At 45.5% G+C, this 21,018-nt stretch overlaps 1 protein-coding gene across 1 annotated transcript in view; it reads right to left on the bottom strand.

The window, feature by feature from the left end:
• Window positions 1-343: 343 nt before the first annotated feature.
• LOC110509478 (dihydrolipoyllysine-residue acetyltransferase component of pyruvate dehydrogenase complex) overlaps window positions 344-21,018 on the bottom strand; it is a 33,713-nt gene continuing 13,038 nt past the window's right edge. The window contains exons 3-14 of the mRNA XM_036968234.2: window positions 19,373-19,494; window positions 19,134-19,263; window positions 18,892-19,018; window positions 17,475-17,662; window positions 14,346-14,481; window positions 14,194-14,264; window positions 13,718-13,831; window positions 9,986-10,093; window positions 7,991-8,109; window positions 5,789-5,951; window positions 5,526-5,662; window positions 344-3,498 (exon numbers count right to left, since the gene is read on the bottom strand). Of these exons, the coding sequence (XP_036824129.1) occupies window positions 3,369-3,498; window positions 5,526-5,662; window positions 5,789-5,951; window positions 7,991-8,109; window positions 9,986-10,093; window positions 13,718-13,831; window positions 14,194-14,264; window positions 14,346-14,481; window positions 17,475-17,662; window positions 18,892-19,018; window positions 19,134-19,263; window positions 19,373-19,494 (1,545 nt within the window). The 3' untranslated portion in view covers window positions 344-3,368. The remainder of the gene's footprint in view (window positions 3,499-5,525; window positions 5,663-5,788; window positions 5,952-7,990; window positions 8,110-9,985; window positions 10,094-13,717; window positions 13,832-14,193; window positions 14,265-14,345; window positions 14,482-17,474; window positions 17,663-18,891; window positions 19,019-19,133; window positions 19,264-19,372; window positions 19,495-21,018) is intronic.

The raw sequence follows: 21,018 nt of genomic DNA on the forward strand, positions 1-21,018 counted from the left end.
CATTTTAGAGTGCCTTTTTATTGTCCCCAGCACAAGGTGCACCTGTGTAATGATCATGCAGTTTAATCAGCTTCTTGATATGCCACACCTGTCAGGTGGATGGATTATCTTGGCTAAGGAGAAATGCTCACTAATAGGGACGTAAACAAGTGTGAGGACAACATTTTAGAGCAATAAGCTTCTTGTGCATATGGAACATCTCTGGGATCTTTTATTTCAGCTCATGAAACATGGGATCAACACATTTATATTTTTGTTCAGTGTATAATATATATATATTACATATAACAGAGCTTTAATATATATATTAATATAGGACTCTCCACAACAGCACCATAGTAGCTCATTTTGACTCAATTTATTCAGCAATAATTCCCATGGCAACGGTACATCCAGCTTCACTTCTTTGTGCGTTTCACTTGTTTTCAGATGATGTCATGTAAATACACAACGTTTCCTGTTCAGAATGTTTGTTAACAGGTTAGAAAATAATAACATGTCCAGGGGAAGAAGGGGATTGGCCGAGTGCTTAGTCAGGGGGTGATGTCATAAATAAAGCCCCTCCCACTGTAAATGAAGACTCCACCCATCCTAGATTAGCTGATCATAGAGCAGGGGTCTCCAACCTTTTCTAGCATAAGAGCTAGAGATGTCTTCAGCTACTCATTTCTTTCTAGCTTTCAAATACAGTGAGGGAAAAAACTATTTGATCCCCTCATTAAAATGCAAATCAATTTATAACATTTTTGACATGCGTTTTTTCTGGATTTTTGTTGTTGTTATTCTGTCTCTCACTGTTCAAATAAACCTACCATTAAAATTAGACTGATCATTTCTTTGTCAGTGGGCAAACGTACACAATCAGCAGCGGATCAAATACTTTTCCCCTCACTGTAGGCACATTCTCCTCTTTCCTGCTACTCAGAAAGTAGTGAACTGTGTTTTCTGTCAATATACCTGGTCAAATAACAGTTCATTCATAAACAACTCTAAGGGGGGCTATAAAATCTGTTTTTTCTCTCCTAAATGATGGTTAGAATTGTTCATAGAGAAACAACGACATTAGGTTGAGTCCATGTCATTAAATCACATCAGAAGACCTATAGAGCCCCACAGTGGAGGTGTCATAATGGATGTTCTGAGTCCATGTCAATACATCACATCAGAAGACCTATAGAGCCCCACAGTGGAGGTGTCATAATGGATGTTCTGAGTCCATGTCATTAAATCACATCAGAAGACCTATAGAGCCCCACAGTGGAGGTGTCATAATGGATGTTCTGAGTCCATGTCAATACATCACATCAGAAGAGCTATAGAGCCCCACAGTGGAGGTGTCATAATGGATGTTCTGAGTCCATGTCAATACATCACATCAGAAGACCTATAGAGCCCCACAGTGGAGGTGTCATAATGGATGTTCTGAGTCCATGTCATTAAATCACATCAGAAGACCTATAGAGCCCCACAGTGGAGGTGTCATAATGGATGTTCTGAGTCCATGTCAATACATCACATCAGAAGAGCTATAGAGCCCCACAGTGGAGGTGTCATAATGGATGTTCTGAGTCCATGTCAATACATCACATCAGAAGACCTATAGAGCCCCACAGTGGAGGTGTCATAATGGATGTTCTGAGTCCATGTCAATACTTAAATCACACAAAGCCATTTTATGGGCGTCTGGAAGAAAACAAACAAATTTAGACTTTTTGGGGTATAATTCCCCTTTAATTGTGCATCTGGCCCTTTAATTGTGAATCTGGGGAGTGAGGAATGTCCCATCTAATGTGCTGATATAGTGATGGTTCTGGACTGCTGCTGCTCAGTTCATGGCAGTTAACAAATAACAGATGCAAATGACGTACTTACTCATGATATGCTTCTGCCAGGTAAAAGCCTACTTTGCAGTTAACATTTAATTGAGAAGGTTTTGCCGAAAGTCTTTTTGTAAAACCACAAGACGGTTATCATATTAACTGGCTACACACTGAGTGATAGAAAAACATGCACACCACACAGACAGAGGCAATATTGTTGGAAAATAATTGCCAGATATTGTGTTAGGTTTGGCTTTTGAAGCCAATAGTCGCTAACCAGGGGTGGGATAATGTCAACTTTGTGTTGTTTAGATAGTAGTTGGGAGCTTTCTGTGTCTGATACTGACAATTGCATGTACTTTCAGAATAGTTTGGTGAACTACTCATAGGTGGGCTGGTAGCTACTGGTAGATGGACCTGTTGGAGACCCCTATCATAGAGCATCACAAGATAGATCAGCTGATCATAGAGCATCACAAGATAGATCAGCTGATCATAGAGCATTACAAGCTAGATCAGCTGATCATAGAGCATCACAAGATAGATCAGCTGTTCTCAGCTCCATACCTGGAGGTCAGCTGCACGGCTAGTTGTCATCTTTCCTCTGTAATCAGGGACTGATTCAGACCTGCTATAGGCGATTGAACTCTGGCCAATCAGTGACATTCAATCGCTCAATTACCTACCATGGAGAGAAGACAACCAGCAGAGATGTGGACCTCCTGTCAATGTATTTACATAAACAACACTGGTTCTACATAGCAGGCTGATCAGAGGGGCTGGGATAGCGTGTGACTATACTGGTTCTACATAGCAGGCTGATCAGAGGGGCTGGGCTAGTGTGTGACTATATTGGTTCTACATAGCAGGCTGAATAGAGGGGCTGGGCTAGTGTGTGACTATACTGGTTCTACATAGCAGGCTGATCAGAGGGCCTGGGCTATGGTGTGACTATACTGGTTCTACATAGCAGGCTGATCAGAGGGGCTGGGCTAGTGTGACTATACTGGTTCTACATAGCAGGCTGATCAGAGGGGCTGGGCTAGTGTGTGACTATACTGGTTCTACATAGCAGGCTGATCAGAGGGGCTGGGCTAGTGTGACTATACTGGTTCTACATAGCAGGCTGATCAGAGGGGCTGGGCTAGTGTGTGTGTTTGTCTGTGTGTCTCTTCAGGTCTCTCTCTCTCTTTGCTAACGTACTCTTAGCTCCAATCTCATATTTTTTTTAAACTTTAAACACAATCTTCTCCCAACTGTAACAGTTACCTTTATAAACAACATGTTGTAGTGACATCACAGCCACTAGGCTAAACTGTAACTATGTCAATAACTATGTCAACAGTTATGGAGGGCGAGAGACAGAGGAAGAGGGAAAAGTGTCTTATATTCTGAGGGGAGTGAGTCCTGCCTCACCCCTTTAAGGGGGAGGGGGAGTGTCCTTGTGGTGGGCCAGCCAATCACAGAAACATGATGAACGGTTTCCACCAATCAGCTTGGCGACGGCTCCAGCCAACCACAGTGTGGCCTGGTGAGGGTGTTATCCAATCAGAGCAGCATGGTGACAGGCTTCTCCAGGAACTTCCTGAACTCTGCGAGCCACTGAGCTCCCACTGCTCCGTCCACCACGCGATGGTCACAACTTAACGTCACCGACATCATGCTGGCCACATCAAACCTACACACACACAGTAAATAACAGAACAGCGTATGATCAACCTTAAGATTAAAAGGCCCTGTCCAGTCAATTCATGGGTGGCACCTATGTCACGTCATGCCATTGTTATAACTGTTCTACAGACGCTGCAGGGGCAGCCATATTGGTGCCTGAAAGTCAAGTGGTGCCCAGTCATTCTGAATGGAGGCTAATGACTGTTTCCATCAAATTACACCAGTGTGATTTGGAAATACGATGACATTGCTTAAGTAGGCAAATATTTTGTAGGAACAACTTTGCCATCATCATGTTGTCACATTTCCTTTAGACGGATGGCAATATTGTAATTTTCATCAGCATCAATTGACAATGCATCGAGTAAAACGCTTAGTCGGGCGTCCAACGATATTGTGACGAAACGTGCAGCCTATTAATATCGCGATGACATCACAAGTATCACATTCAATCATGTCAACAATGACGTCACAATTTCACATTCAGTCACGTCAACGATGAAGTCACGATATCACATTCAATCATGTCAACGTCCCGATATCACATTCAATCATGTTAGCGATGAGCCATTATCATTTACCTGATGACAAGACATCACAGGTTTTGGTAACATAGGATGGTTAGGGTGGGAAAGGGTTGGGGTGAGATAGGGTTAGGATGGGATAGGGTTGGGATGAGATAGGGTTGGGATGAGATAGGGTTGGGATGAGATAGGGTTGGGATGAGATAGGGTTGGGATGAGATAGGGTTGGGATGAGATAGGGTTGGGATGAGATAGGGTTATTGTTGATAGTGCTGTTAAGAAGGTAGAAACTAGGGCCTGTCGGACCTGCCTTGTTGATAATGCTGTTAAGAAGGTAGAAACTAGGGCCTGTCGGACCTGCCTTGTTGATAGTGCTGTTAAGAAGGTAGAAACTAGGGCCTGTAGGACCTGCCTTGTTGATAGTGTTGTTAAGAAGGTAGAAACTAGGGCCTGTAGGACCTGCCTTGTTGATAATGCTGTTAAGAAGGTAGAAACTAGGGCCTGTAGGACCTGCCTTGTTGATAGTGTTGTTAAGAAGGTAGAAACTAGGGCCTGTAGGACCTGCCTTGTTGACAGTGTTGTTAAGAAGGTAGAAACTAGGGCCTGTAGGACCTGCCTTGCTGACAGTGTTGTTAAGAAGGTAGAAACTAGGGCCTGTAGGACCTGCCTTGTTGACAGTGTTGTTAAGAAGGTAGAAACTAGGGCCTGTAGGGACCTGCCTTGTTGACAGTGTTGTTAAGAAGGCAGAGCAGCGCTTTATTATGGACAGACTCCTCCCCATCTTAGCTACTGTTGTAATGTTTTGACCATGACAGTTTCCAATCCAGGGTGACTCCAAGCACTTTTAGTCACCTCAATTTGCTCAATTTCCACATTATTCATTACGAGATGTAGTTGAGGTTTCGTGAATGATTGGTCCCAAATACAATGCTTTTAGTTTTATAAATATTTAGGACTTATTATTTCTTATTTCTTGCCACAAATTGAAACTAACTGCAGCTCTTCGATAAGTGTTGGAGTCGTTTCAGTCGCTGTGGTACAGAGCCTTGTATTCATCCCTCTTGGTGTTTTTCCTATTTTGTTGCAACACATCCTGTAATTTAAATGTATCTTTATTTGGATATCATGTCATGGACATACACAAAAATCTAAATTGGTAAAGTGAGAAAAAAATAAATATATATATATTTTAAATAAAATGCGGAAAACTGGTGGGTGTATATGTGTTTACCCCCCCTGGTCAAACATAATTTTTTCCAGAAGTTTACTAAGGGTTGGTAACAGGCTGATTGGTCGGCTATTTGAGCCAGTGAAGGGAGCTTTACTATTCTTGGGTAGGGGAATGACTTTAGCTTAAAAGGTGGGTTAGGATGGGTGTCCCTGGGGAAGAAAAGTTTGAAGACCCCTGGTAGTGTATTTACCCGTTCAGTATACAGGCCTGGGGTAGTATTTTAGCCTAGTATAGTGTAGCTATAGTAGTAGTAGTATAGTATAGTGGTAGTGTAGTTACCCTTTCTCATTGTCAGCGGGCAGCAGTCTCTTCTCTGAGCCCCCTACTGCCAGAATACAGGCCTGGGGAGGGTTAATGATGGCTGAGAAGTTCTTGACGCCAAACATTCCCAGGTTAGAGATGGTAAACGTGCCTCCCTGAAACGCACAGTTTTAGAGGATTCAACTCCTGGAACCTGTGGGACCAACTAATGTTGCAGAAGTGTTTAACACATTTGTTTTTAGTGTGTAATCATTTGTTTTTAGTGTGTAGTTGGTAGTTACCTGGAACTCATGCGGCTGTAGTTTCCCGTCGCGGGCCTTGGCAGCCAGGGCTGAGACATCAGAACTGATAGCAGCCAGTCCCTTGGTGTGGGCGTTGAACACGATGGGCGTTATCAGACCGTTGGGTGTACTCACCGCCACACTCACGTCCACCACATGGTTCCTACACACACACACACACACAAAAACTTGACCTATCCAAAAATGTGTTTTTGGGTGGTGTGACGTGAGTGGTTGTGGTGTGAAACGCACGACACAAACAACTGGATTCGTTATCCCTTTCATGCCCGGCCTCCAGTCCACTTACCGATATCTGAACAAGAGAGCCTCATCGAAATTGCAACAAGCGGATTTTTGGATAGGGCTTCGCTCAGAGTATCCTACCCTTAGCAAATCATGCTGTTAAGACACTGAGATGCCCTTTGCAACCACATACCTATGTGAGGGTGGATTCACTAGCATGAAAACTAGATACAGGCACATACTGTGTTTAGAAAGTGATTGAAGACTGAGTACTCTGTGGTGAGTTATTCACAATTTTTGATGAACAAATAAGGTTTCACATGTAAGATGGCTAAATAAAGAGCAAAATGATTGATTATTATAATATTATTATTTGTGCCCTGGTCCTATAAAAGCTCTGTCACTTCCCACGAGCCGGGTTGTGACAAAAACTCACACTCATTCCTATGAGTAATAAATGTATCGTATAGTGGCAGGACTGGCAGCGTAGCCTCGTGGTTAGAGCGTTGGACTAGCAACCGACCGAGTTCGAATCCCCAAGCTGACAAGGTACAAATCTGTTGTTCTGCCCCTGAACAGGCAGTTAACCTAGGCCGTCATTGAAAATAAGAATTTGTTCTTAACTGACTTAACTGCCATGTAAAATAAAAATAATAAAGTATAGTGTGCGTGTGGCAGGCAGGCTTACAATGATGGCAAAAAACAACAGTTGAGAGTGCGCTGACCCTGGTGCTAGAGGGGGTACAGCTGGAGGTTAAAGTGTTTGGGAATCACTGCTCTAGAGCACAAAAAAACTATACATACTTCGGCCTAAACATCAGCGCCACAGGTAACTTCCACAAAGCTGTGAACGAGCTGAGACAAGGCAAGAGGGGCCTTCTATGCCATCAAAATGAACATAAAATTCGACATACCAACTAGAATCTGGCTAAAAAAAACTTGAATCAGTTATAGATGGTTGTGAGGTCTGGGGTCCGCTCACCAACCAAGAATTCACAAAATGGGACAAACACAAAATTGAGACTCTGCATGCAGAAATCCGCAAAAAATATCCTCTGTGTACAACGTAAAACACCAAATAATGCATGCAGAGCAGAATTAGACCGATACCCACTAATTATCAAAATCCAGAAAATAGCCGTTAAATTCTACAACCACCTAAAAGAAAGCGATTCCCAAACCTTCCCTCCAATTACACAGATCCACAAAGAATTTGAAAACTAAGCCAATAATGATAAACTCCCATATCTACTGGGTGAAATACCAGTGTGCCGTCACAGCAGCAAGATTTGTGACCTGTTGCCACAAGAAAAGGTAAACCAGTGAAGAACAAACACCAGGGTAAATACATATGTCAAATCAAATGTATTTATAAAGCCCTTCGTACATCAGCTGATATCTCAAAGTGCTGTACAGAAACCCAGCTTAAAACCCCAAACAGCAAGCAATGCAGGTGTAGAAGCACTGTGGCTAGGAAAAACTCCCTAGAAAGGCCAAAACCTAGGAAGAAACCTAGAGAGGAACCAGGCTATGTGGGGTGGCCAGCCCTCTTCTGGCTGTGCCGGGTGGAGATTATAACAGAACATGGCCAAGATGTTCAAATGTTCATAAATGACCAGCATGGTCGAATAATAATAAGGCAGAACAGTTGAAACTGGAGCAGCAGCACAGTCAGGTGGACTGGGGACAGCAAGGAGTCATCATGTCAGGTAGTCCTTGGGCATGGTCCTAGGGCTCAGTATGTGTGTCCATTGCCAATAAAGCCCTTGAGACAGACAAGGGGAGACAGAGAGGGGGAGACAGACAGACAAGGGGAGGCAGACAGACAGACAAGGGGAGGCAGACAGACAGACAAGGGGAGGCAGACAGACAGACAAGGGGAGGCAGACAGACAGACAAGGGGAGGCAGACAGACAAGGGGAGGCAGACAAGGGGAGGCAGACAGAAAGAGGTACTCACTGTCGGATGACAGAGTCGAGCCATTGGGAGTTGGCTTCCGGGACCTTGAGGCAGGCCAGAGAGCTGGCTTTAATGATGAAATCATTCACACTCAGCTTGATGTTCTGGGCCTTTACCTCCTAGGAAGGAGAGTAGAGTATTACTTTAATAATCCCAATTTGGGAAATTGTTTTATTTGAAACTGGAAATAAATTGGTCTCGCTGTAATCAATGAAAGCAGCTACATTTCTGCCGTTGCATTTCCCCCCCAGAATAAGATAAAAAATAAAATACACTGGGTTTTACTGTCTGCTGCCGATGCTTGGCTCAGAGCTGTAGAAAGCGGGGAAGAAACCTATGGTCATTGGTGGAAACATGAAATCAGCTGATACAAATGGACCAATAGAGATTATTTGGGAGGTTAGTGGAAAGTAACATATGAAATCAGATTATATAATAGGCCAATAGAGATTATTTGGGAGGTTGGTGGAAAGTAACATATGAAATCAGATTATATAATAGGCCAATAGAGATTATTTGGGAGGTTAGTGGAAAGTAACATATGAAATCAGATTATATAATAGGCCAATAGAGATTATTTGGGAGGTTGGTGGAAAGTAACATATGAAATCAGATTATATAATAGGCCAATAGAGATTATTTGGGAGGTTAGTGGAAAGTAACATATGAAATCAGATTATATAATAGGCCAATAGAGATTATTTGGGAGGTTAGTGGAAAGTAACATATGAAATCAGATTATATAATAGGCCAATAGAGATTATTTGGGAGGTTAGTGGAAAGTAACATATGAAATCAGATTATATAATAGGCCAATAGAGATTATTTGGGAGGTTAGTGGAAAGTAACATATGAAATCAGATTATATAATAGGCCAATAGAGATTATTTTGGAGGTTGTAATGAACTTGTCAGTTGTTGTGATTTAATTGATTAAATAGGCTTCAAAAGAACTCAGTTAAATGAGAAGTTGTCAGGCCCCTTGTCAGCGATAGCTCTTTTCTTTGGTTGTTTGTCATGACTGTGAGTGCTTGAATTTACGCATACTTGAGTCCTTTCATATTTCCTGATGAAGAACTGTGGATCGATGTATCCACCTAAGCAGATTTCCATTGACGGGATTGTGCTCTGTGACAGTGTATGTAGCACGGGACTGTGCTCTGTGACAGTGTATGTAGCACGGGACTGTGCTCTGTGACAGTGTATGTAGCACGGGACTGTGCTCTGTGACAGTGTATGTAGCACGGGGCTGTGCTCTGTGACAGTGTATGTAGCACGGGACTGTGCTCTGTGACAGTGTATGTAGCACGGGACTGTGCTCTGTGACAGTGTATGTAGCACGGGACTGTGCTCTGTGACAGTGTATGTAGCACGGGACTGTGCTCTGTGACAGTGTATGTAGCACGGGACTGTGCTCTGTGACAGTGTATGTAGCACGGGACTGTGCTCTGTGACAGTGTATGTAGCACGGGACTGTGCTCTGTGACAGTGTATGTAGCACGGGATTGTGCTCTGTGACAGTGTATGTAGCACCTGCAATACTGAGCGTTGACGCTGCACTGGCGCCAAGCACTAATGTTTCTCCAAGTAGCATGTTGTTTTTAAATGTGTGCATGCCTCTCTCCTCCGAGAGAACAACGGCTGATTCAAAGGGGGTGTGGCGGATTTCAAAACGCTTCTGTGATAGGGAGCCCGTCAGACACACACGAGCATCCTTAGTCTCCTTCTCCTTAGCCTCCTTTCGACTGTTGATTATTAATTCATTAACAATCTCCTACATCAGACCACCATTTACCAGTTTCCGGGTCACGGAGTAGTTCAGGAGAGGACAGAGTTTTCCCAGAATCTCACAATATCTCTCCGAGGCATGCTTAGAAACTCATCCAGGTGCTGGGGGTCAAACTGACACAAGGTACAGAAGGACCCAGGCAACCTCTCTACTAAGGAAGCTAAGTCCTGTCTATTCACAGAGTAAGGGTTAGACAGACAGACTCACAGCGTTGAGCTCCGTGCGTAGTTCCAGGACTTGGTCCATGTTGACGTCAACAGACAGGTAGTAGTGGGGAATGGTCTGTTTAGACTGCATCAACCTCTGGGCTATCACCTAGGTAACAACAATAACAATATCACCTGGACACACAGAACAATGTTTAACATAATGGTGAAGATATCTTTCAGATATGTAGGTAACTGGTGTGTGTACGTGTGTTAGTGCTGAGCGATTGGTGCGTTTTAAGGTCGGTTCAGTTTCCACGATTAACCACGATTATTTTTAAAACATTAAATGTATTATGAAATAATGACAAGAAGACTTGACTATTTGAATGAAAATTAAAGCCACATTTTCAGTTGAGTATATTACTTTGTTTTTATTTGATGACTTTATTATATTTAATTCCTTAGTCATCATCTCATCAGAGGCAGTATCAGCCAGACAACCATCTAACATCTCTGTGCTCACCAGACAGTCTTTAGTCCTCCTATTCACCAGACTGTACAGTCGTTAATCCTCCAATTCATCAGACAGTCTTTAGTCCTCCTATTCACAAGACTGTACAGTCTTTAGTCCTATTCACCAGCCTGTGCAGTCTTTAATCCTCCTATTCACTATACTGTACAGTCTTCAGTCCTCCTATTCACCAGACAGTCTTTAGTCCCCCTATTCACAAGACTGTACAGTCTTTAATCATCCTATTCACCAGACTGTACAGTCTTTTGTCCTCCTATTCACCAGACAGTCTTTAGTCCCCCTATTCACAAGACTGTACAGTCTTTAGTCATCCTATTCACCCGACTGTACAGTCTTTAGTCATCCTATTCACCCGACTGTACAGTCTTTAATCATCATATTCACCAGACAGTCTTTAGTCCTCCTATTCACCAGACAGTCTTTAGTCCTCCTATTCACCAGACAGTCTTTAGTCCTCCGATTCACCAGACAGTCTTTAGTCCTCCTATTCACCAGACAGTCTTTAGTCCTCCTATTCACCAGACAGTCTTTAGTCCTCCTATTCACCAGACAGTCTTTAGTCCTCCTATTCACCAGACAGTCTTTAGTCCTCCTATTCACCAGACAGTCTTTAGTCCTCCTATTCACCAGACAGTCTTTAGTCCTCCTATTCACCAGACAGTCTTTAGTCCTCCTATTCACCAGACAGTCTTTAGTCCTGCTATTCACCAGACAGTCTTTAGTCCTCCTATTCACCAGACAGTCTTTAGTCCTCCTATTCACCAGACAGTCTTTAGTCCTCCTATTCAGACTGTACAGTTTTTATTCACCAGACTGTACACTCTTTAGTCCTCCTATTCATCAGACAGTACACCCCTTAGTCCTCCTATTCACCAGACAGTCTTTAGTCCTTCTATTCACCAGACTTCTTTAGTCCTCCTATTCACCAGACAGTCTTTAGTCCTCCTATTCACCAGACAGTCTTTAGTCCTCCTATTCACCAGACAGTCTTTAGTCCTCCTATTCAGACTGTACAGTTTTTATTCACCAGACTGTACACTCTTTAGTCCTCCTATTCATCAGACAGTACACCCCTTAGTCCTCCTATTCACCAGACAGTCTTTAGTCCTCCTATTCACCAGACTGTACACTCGTTAGTCCTCCTATTCACCAGACTTCTTTAGTCCTCCAATTCACCAGACAGTCTTTAGTCCTCCTATTCACCAGACTGTACAGCATTTAATCCTCCTATTTACCAGACAGTCTTTAGTCCTGCAATTCACCAGACAGTCTTTAATCCTCCTACAGTCTTTAGTCCTCCTATTCACCAGACTGTACAGCCTTTAATCCTCCTATTCACCAGACAGTATTTAATCCTCCTATTCATCAGACTGTACAGTCTTTAATCCTCCAATTCACCAGACTGTACAGTCTTTAATCCTCCTATTTACCAGACTGTCCTTAATCCTCCTATTCACCAGACTGTCTTTAGTCCTCCTATTCACCAGACTGTCTTTAGTCCTCCTATTCACCAGACTGTCTTTAGTCCTCCTATTCACCAGACTGTACAGTCTTTAATCCTCCTGTTCACCAGACTGTACAGTCTTTAATCCTCCTATTCACCAGACTGTACAGTCTTTAATCCTCCTATTCACCAGACTGTACAGTCGTTAATCCTCCTATTCACCAGACTGTACAGTCTTTAATCCTCCTATTCACCAGACTGTACAGTATTTAATCCTCCTATTCACCAGACTGTACAGTCTTTGGTCCTCTATTCACCAGACTGTACATTCTTTGGTCCTCCTATTCACCAGACTGTACAGTCTTTGGTCCTCCTATTCACCAGACTGTACAGTATTTGGTCCTCCTATTCACCAGACAGTCTTTAGTCCTCCTATTCACCAGACTGAACAGTCTTTGGTCCTCCTATTCACCAGACAGTCTTTAGTCCTTCTATTCACCAGACAGTCTTTAGTCCTCCTATTCACCAGACTGAACAGTCTTTGGTCCTCCTATTCACCAGACAGTCTTTAGTCCTTCTATTCACCAGACAGTCTTTAGTCCTCCTATTCACCAGACTGTACACTCTTTAGTCCTCCTATTCACCAGACTGAACAGTCTTTGGTCCTCCTATTCAACAGACTGTCTTTAGTCCTCCTATTCAACAGACTGTACACTCGTTAGTCCTCCTATTCACCAGACTTCTTTAGTCCTCCAATTCACCAGAGTCTTTAGTCCTCCAATTCACCAGACACCCGTCTTTAATCCTCCTACAGTCTTTAGTCCTCCTATTCACCAGACTGTACAGCCTTTAATCCTCCTATTTACCAGACAGTCTTTAATCCTCCTATTCATCAGACTGTCCTTAGTCCTCCTATTCATCAGACTGTCTTTAGTCCTCCTATTCACCAGACGGTCTTTAGTCCTCCTATTCACCAGACTGTATTTAGTCCTCCTATTCACCAGACTGTACAATCTTTAGTCCTCCTATTCACCAGACTGTACAGTCTTTGGTCCTCCTATTCACCAGACAGTCTTTAGTCCTCCTATTCACTAGACAGTCTTTAGTCCTCCTATTCACCAGACAGTCTTTAGTCCTCCTATTCACCAGACAGTCTTTAGTCCTCCTATTCACCAGACTGAACAGTCTTTAGTCATCGTATTTAGCTAGCCTGCATAAATTTGCTGCAGAGCTGTCTGCCCTCATTTTTATTTAACCTTTATTTAACTAGGCAAGTCAGCCAGACGATGGGTTTGACCGGAACTCCCAATCACGGCCAGATGTGATTCAGCCTGGATACGAACCAGGGACTGTAGTGATGCTTCTTGCACTGAGATGCAGTGCCACTCGGGAGCTCATTTGACTAGTTCACAATAGATAAGGCATACTTTCACAAACTCTATCCCTCTTTCTCATTGTTGTGTAGGCTAAATTCCTCTGTCATGCGGTCGATGTGTATATAACCTAACGTAGCAGGTGTAAAAGTGTATCCATCTCTGTCCAGGTGGAACAGGCGCAATGGATTATGGTCATTGTAGTTAATTATCACGTTCCTGCTCTGAACTAGGTTGAATATTTACTTTATGAAAACTACAGCGCTTCAGCCCAGTGTCCCACATAGTTCTTGACTTAATTTCTCTAGTGAATGATTTGATTTCTCTCCAGAGAAATGGCGCATTGGGCTCACAATTTTTTTTTTTTTACTAAATTGTATTCAAGTAATTGAACCGACATCGCTTAATTGCTCAGGACTAGTGTGTGTGTGTGTGCATTACCCTGCGGATGTTGCTGATAGGAACGTCAGTGAAGGTGCCTGTTGGCACGGCAACACCCGGGGCAGGTGTAGGGGCGTGGCTAGCCGGGGAAGGAGGGGCTGCAGCAACAGGAGCCTACACACCATCAGAAAACCAATCCAGTCTAAAGTGAACATTGCATCAGAAAACCAATCCAGTCTAGATCGAACATTGCATCAGAAAACCAATCCAGTCTAGATCGAACATTGCATCAGAAAACCAATCCAGTCTAGATCGAACATTGCATCAGAAAACCAATCCAGTCTAGATCGAACATTGCATCAGAAAACCAATCCAGTCTAGATCGAACATTGCATCAGAAAACCAATCCAGTCTAGACCGAACATTGCATCAGATGGGTCTACAGACAATGTTTTATGCTCAATATGTATCAATGGTAAGTATAAAAAACAAAACATTTAGGATAAATGCAGTAAAGTGAGTGTGTGGTGACTTACAGCAGGGGCAGCCTTGGGGGGGACGAAAGTCTCAATGTCTTTCCTGGTGACTCTACCATCAGGACCGGAGCCTGAAACACACACACAAACAAAAAGCATGTGTCAGAGAGAGGAAGGTGTGCGCGTGTGTGTGTGTGTGTGTGGACACTCACCGCTGACCTGGGCCAGGTCAATGCCCTTCTCTGCAGCGAGCTTCTTGGCTAGCGGACTGGCGAAGACACGCCCTTTCCTTGGGGTTGCCGGGGCCACATGAGCTGGGCTAGCTGCTGCAGGAGTGGGGGCAACAACCTAGAAGACACACAGTGTTGTTGCCACGTGTCGCTATGACTTGATGTTCTGTTATTCTCTAGTCTGTCAGAGAACTATCTGGAAAATGTAGCAAGATCTCTAACAACGCTAGCTAACATGTTAAAATACAAGATCTCTAACAACGCTAGCTAACATGTTAAAATACAAGATCTAACAACGCTAGCTAACATGTTATATATAATACAAGATCTAACAACGCTAGCTAACATGTTATATATAATACAAGATCTCTAACAATGCTAGCTAACATGTTATAATACAAGATCTCTAACAACGCTAGCTAACATGTTAAAATACAAGATCTAACAACGCTAGCTAACATCTTATAATACAAGATCTAACAACGCTAGCTAACATGTTATAATACAAGATCTCTAACAACGCTAGCTAACATGTTATAATACAAGATCTCTAACAACGCTAGCTAACATGTTAAAATACAAGATCTCTAACAACGCTAGCTACACATCCATATCGAGTAGAGCTGGGCGATACGGACACACATCCATATTGAGTAGAGCTGGGCGATATATACAGGGCACCAGTATCGAGTTGATGTGCAGGTGTTTGAGGTAATTGTGGTAGATATGTACATATAGGTAGGGGTTAAGTGACTAGGCAACAGGATATATAATAAGCAGTAGCAGCTGTTTATGTGATGATTCAAAAGAGTGCAAAAGGGGGTCAATGCAGATGGTTTGGGTAGCTATTTAGCAATCTTATGGCTTGGGGGTGGAAGCTGTTCAGGGTCCTGTTGGTTCTAGACTTTGTACATCGGTATCGCATGCTTTGCAGAAGCAGAAAGAACAGTCCATGACTTGGGTGGCTGGAGCCTGACAGTTTTTACCGCCTTCCTCTGACACCGCCAGGTATAGAGGTCCTGGGTGGTGATAAGCTCTGCACCAGTGCTGTACTGGGCAATGTCACACTACCCTCTGTAGCTCCTTGCGGTCAAATGCCAAGCAGTTGCCATACCAAGGGGTGATGCAGCCAGTCAAGATGCTCTCAATGGTGCCGAGGGCCCATGACAAATCTTTTCAGCCTCCTGAGGGGGAAGAGGCGTTGTTGTGCGTTCTTCACATCTGTGTTGATGCCTACCCTCAGCACCTGGGGGCGGCCCGTCAGGAAGTCCAGGATCCAATTGCAGAGGGAGGTGTTTAGTCCCAGGGTCCTTAGCTTTGTGATGACCTTGGAGGGGACTATGGTGTTGAACGCTGAGCTGTAGTCAATGAACAGCATTCTCACATAGGTGTTCCTTCTGTCCAGGTGGTAAAGGGCAGTGTGGAGTGCAATAGAGTTTGAGTCATCTGTGGATCTGTAGGGGTTGTATGCGAATTGGAGTGGGTCTAGGGTTTCTGGGATGAATGTGTTGATGTGAACCATGACCAGCCTTTCAAAGCATGTGCTACGGGGAAGTAGTCATTTAGGCAGGTTAACTTGGTGTTCTTGGGCACAGGGACTACGGTGTTCTGAATGTATGGTTGTCTGCTCGGTGTACGCATCCTGGTGAATGTTAGCAAAGAGACACACCCCTCCTCTCTTCATCTTACCCAAAGACGCTGTCCGGTCTAGACGATGCATGGAGAAACGAGCGGGATGTATATCCATGTCCTTGTTCAGCCACGACTCCAAGAAACATAGAATGTTCCAGTTGTTCAGGTCCCGTTGATAGTCTCGAATGGAACCTGTCCAGTTTGTCCTCTAGTGATTGTACGTTAGAGGTGTAGAGGCAATTGATTTGTTCACCAACATAGTCTTGTCAGCATGCTGCCTCGACTGCCTCTTTCACAGCCGCTTCCACTGCCGACTCGATGTAGAAATTGTCATCCAAATTAAAGGTTAGTGAGCGCTGTTCTGGTGTCCAGAAGCTGTTTTCGGTCAAAGGAAACGATGGCAGAAACATTATGTAGTAAAAAAGTTGAGATCAATGTAAAAAAAACAAAGAACAACACAAGAATTGGTCAGGAACCCATAAAACGCCTGTGTGTTTTACCAGTGCTGGGGTAGGGGGTTAGGGTGTGTGTTACCAGTGCCGGGGGAGGGGGTTAGGGTGTGTGTTACCGGTGCTGGGGTAGGGGGTTAGGGTGTGTGTTACCGGTGCCGGGGGAGGGGGTTAGGGTGTGTGTTACCGGTGCCGGTGAAGGGGGATAGGGTGTGTGTTACCGGTGCTGGTGAAGGGGGTTAGTGTGTGTGTTACCGGTGCTGGGGAAGGGGGTTAGGGTGTGTGTTACCGGTGCTGGGGAAGGGGGTTAGGGTGTGTGTTACCGGTGCCGGGGGAGGGGGTTAGGGTGTGTGTTACCGGTGCTGGGGAGGGGGTTAGGGTGTGTGTTACCGGTGCTGGGGGAGGGGGTTAGGGTGTGTTTTACCGGTACCGGGGGAGGGGGTTAGGGTGTGTGTTACCGGTGCTGGGGAGGGGGATAGGGTGTGTTTTACCGGTACCGGGGGAGGGGGTTAGGGTGTGTGTTACCGGTGCTGGGGAGGGGGTTAGGGTGTGTTTTACCAGTGCTGGGGGAGGGGGTTAGGGTGTGTGTTACCAGTGCCGGGGGAGGGGGTTAGGGTGTGTGTTACCGGTGCTGGTGAAGGGGGTTAGGGTGTGTGTTACCGGTGCTGGGGAGGGGGTTAGGGTGTGTGTTACCGGTGCCGGGGAGGGGGTTAGGGTGTGTGTTACCGGTGCTGGTGAAGGGGGATAGGGTGTGTGTTACCGGTGCTGGTGAAGGGGGTTAGGGTGTGTTTTACCGGTACCGGGGGAGGGGGTTAGGGTGTGTGTTACCGGTGCTGGGGAGGGGGTTAGGGTGTGTTTTACCGGTGCTGGGGGAGGGGGTTAGGGTGTGTTTTACCAGTGCTGGGGGAGGGGGTTTGGGTGTGTGTTACCGGTGCTGGGGAAGGGGGTTTGGGTGTGTTTTACCGGTACCGGGGGAGGGGGCTAGGGTGTGTGTTACCGGTGCTGGGAAGGGGGTTAGGGTGTGTTTTACCGGTGCTGGTGCAGGAGCAGGGGGTGGGGTGGAGACATCAGTCCCCGCTGCCTCTACATAGTCGCTGAAGGCAGCGATGTCACTCTCCTTCTCCACGATGATGCAGAGAGGAGCGCCCAGAGGAACGTCACGCGTTCCCTCAGACACCATGATCTTCGCCAGGTAACCCTCCTCCTGCACCTCAAACCCTGCACACACACACACACACACACAATTTAAATCACACACACACAATTGAAATCACACTGAGTGTACAGTCTGTCTGTGTGTTTATACATTGTGTGTGTACAGTCTGTGGTGTGTACTGACCGATGGTAGCCTTGTGTCTACGGTGTGTATACCCTGTGGGTGTGTGTGGTGTGTATACCCCGTGGGTGTGTGTACTGACCGATGGTAGCCTTGTGACGACCCTCCCACTCTGTCTGCCGTATTTTGTCTTTGTTCTTGTTTCCTTATTAGGATGCCGGTGGGCGGAGTTGAGAGGGTCGTCAGCTACATGGGAAACACCTGGGCCCAGGTGTTTCCCAGGATAAATACACCCCTTCCCCATTCATGGAGGAGACTCTCTCCATGCAGACATTTGTAGATTGTGTTGTGGTTCTTGTTGACCTTTTGTTTGTTTGCTTTGGCACCTTTCAACACCCTGCATTATCACATTCATGCATGCAAAACACTCACTTACGCTACTGATTACTGATTACACACATCATTGTATATTTTCCTTAGTTGCTTTAGTTAATAAATATCTTTTGTTACTCCTTATCTCCACGTTGTCTCCCTTTGTTACGGGCTTTGAGCCGGTTCGTGACAGCCTTGTGTGTCTATGGTGTGGTGTGTATACCCCATGGGTGGTGTGTGTGGTGTGTATACCCCGTGTGTGTGTGTGTGGTGTGTATACCCCGTGGGTGTGTGTACTGACCGATGGTAGCCTTGTGTGTCTATGGTGTGGTGTGTATACCCTGTGGGTGTGTGTGGTGTGTATACCCCGTGGGTGTGTGTACTGACCGATGGTAGCCTTGTGTTTCTATGGTGTGGTGTGTATACCCCATGGGTGGTGTGTGTGGTGTGTATACCCCGTGGGTGGTGTGTATACCCCATGGGTGGTGTGTGTGGTGTGATTACCCCGTGGGTGGTGTGTATACCCCATGGGTGTGTGTACTGACCGATGGTAGCCTTGTGTGTCTATGGTGTGGTGTGTATACCCCATGGGTGGTGTGTGTGGTGTGTATACCCCATGGGTGTGTGTACTGACCGATGGTAGTCTTGTGTGTCTATGGTGTGGTGTGTATACCCCATGGGTGTGTGTGTGGTGTGTATACCCCGTGGGTGGTGTGTGTGGTGTGTATACCCCGTGGGTGGTGTGTATACCCCATGGGTGTGTGTGTGGTGTGTATACCCCGTGGGTGTGTGTACTGACCGATGGTAGCCTTGTCGGTCTCTATCTCCGCCAGTAGATCTCCTTCACTGAGTTTCTCTCCAACCTTCTTCTCCCAGCGCTGCACTGTCCCCATGGTCATAGTAGGAGACAGGGCTGGCAGACACACCTAACACACAGGGTTCCTGATAAGACTAAATGGACCGGAGACGCAGACTGGTCGGGGACTTGAAACAATCTTAATTGAAAGTGTTTAGTACAGGAAAATGTAAGGTGTGTCCCACCTTCATGTGGGGTGGTAGGGAGCTTCCAGGGGCGACAGCAGTGGGGGGGGGAGGGGCAGCTGCAGAAGGGGCGGAGCTAGCAGCCAGCTTGTCCAACGTCAGGTCCTTAAAGGCTGGGATCAGATCAGCACTGATAAAACACAGAGAGGTTAGAACACACACACAGAGAGGTTAGAACACACACACACGGTAAAATAGACTCAAACACACACCCCTGTGGACAACACACACAGACGTACCTGTCGACAGTGATGCAGATGACAGAGCCCACGGAAACTCCAGTTCCTTCAGCTACCAGGATCTTAGCCAGGTAACAGTCCTCCAACAGCTCAAACCCCACCGTGGCCTTGTCAGTCTCCACCTAACACACACACAGTTAGCCAGGTTTGCGTATGAAACAGAGGAACACACGGTGAAGATATAGAGAAGAGAACCATTCAAACCATGAACAAAGTAACATTCAAATGACAAATTACATGCGCTGTGGTGGGGGGGGACATGCGCCGTGGTGGTGGGGGGGACATGCGCCGTGGTGGTGGGGGGGGGACATGCGCCGTGGTGGTGGTGGGGGGGACATGCGCCGTGGTGGTGGGGGGGGGGACATGCGCCGTGGTGGTGGGGGGGGGGACATGCGCCGTGGTGGTGGTGGGGGACATGCGCCGTGGTGGTGGTGGGGACATGCGCCGTGGTGGTGGGGTTGTCACCTCCTTGTGAGTGTGTTTAATTACTAGTTGTCACCTCCTTGTGAGTGTGTTTAATAACTAGTTGTCACCTCCCTGTGAGTGTGTTTAATTACTAGTTGTCACCTCCCTGTGAGTGTGTTTAATTACTAGTTGTCACCTCCCTGTGAGTGTGTTTAATTACTAGTTGTCACCTCCCTGTGAGTGTGTTTAATTACTAGTTGTCACCTCCCTGTGAGTGTGTTTAATTACTAGTTGTCACCTCCCTGTGAGTGTGTTTAATTACTAGTTGTCACCTCCCTGTGAGTGTGTTTAATTACTAGTTGGTGTAAAGTGTGATTCATCACTCCAGAGAACGCGTTTCAACTGCTCCAGAGTGCAATAGCTGCGAGCTTTACACCACTCCAGCCGACACTTGGCATACTAGCCTCAGAAATTGCAGCACAAATAAATGATTCACAGAGTTCAAGTAACAGACATCTCAACATCAACTGTTCAGAGGAGACAACGTGAATCAGGCCTTCGTGGTCTAATTGCTGATGATGGAGTGCTGAAACAGATGACCTAACCTCCACAATCACACGACCTCAACCCAATTGAGATGGTTTGTGATGAGTTGGACTGCAGAGTGAAGGAAAAGTAGCCAACAAGTGCATATGTGGGAAGCATTCCTCATGAAGCTTGTGGAGAGTGGTTGAATTGCTGCAAAGAAACCACTACTAAAGGACATCAATAAGAAGAAGAGACTTGCTTCTGGCAAGAAACACAAGCAATGGACATTAGAACAGTGGCAATTTATCCAGTGGACTTCAGTGGACTCCAAATTTGAGATTTTTGGTTCCAACCACCGTGTCTTTGTGAGACGCAGAGTAGGTGAACGGACGATCTCTGCATGTGTAGTTCCCACCGTGAAGCATGGAGGAGTGATGGTGCATCCTGGTGACACTGTCAGTGATTTATTTAGAATTTAAGGCACACTTAACCAGCATGGCTACAACAGCATTCTGCAGCAATACGCCGTCCCATCTGGTTTGCGCTTAGTGGGACTATCATTTGTTTTTCAACAGGACAATGACCCAACACACCTCCAGGCTAGTCAGTTTTACGAGGGTATGTTTGGAGGCATGAGTGAAGGAGACTTTGTTGCGAAATAGGAAGCTGAATCGAGATGTAATTTTGGATTGGAGATGCTTAATGTGAGTCTA

Source organism: Oncorhynchus mykiss, chromosome 29 (assembly GCF_057628025.1).
Source record: "Oncorhynchus mykiss isolate SJ-2025 chromosome 29, ASM5762802v1, whole genome shotgun sequence".
Classification (NCBI taxonomy): domain Eukaryota; kingdom Metazoa; phylum Chordata; class Actinopteri; order Salmoniformes; family Salmonidae; genus Oncorhynchus; species Oncorhynchus mykiss.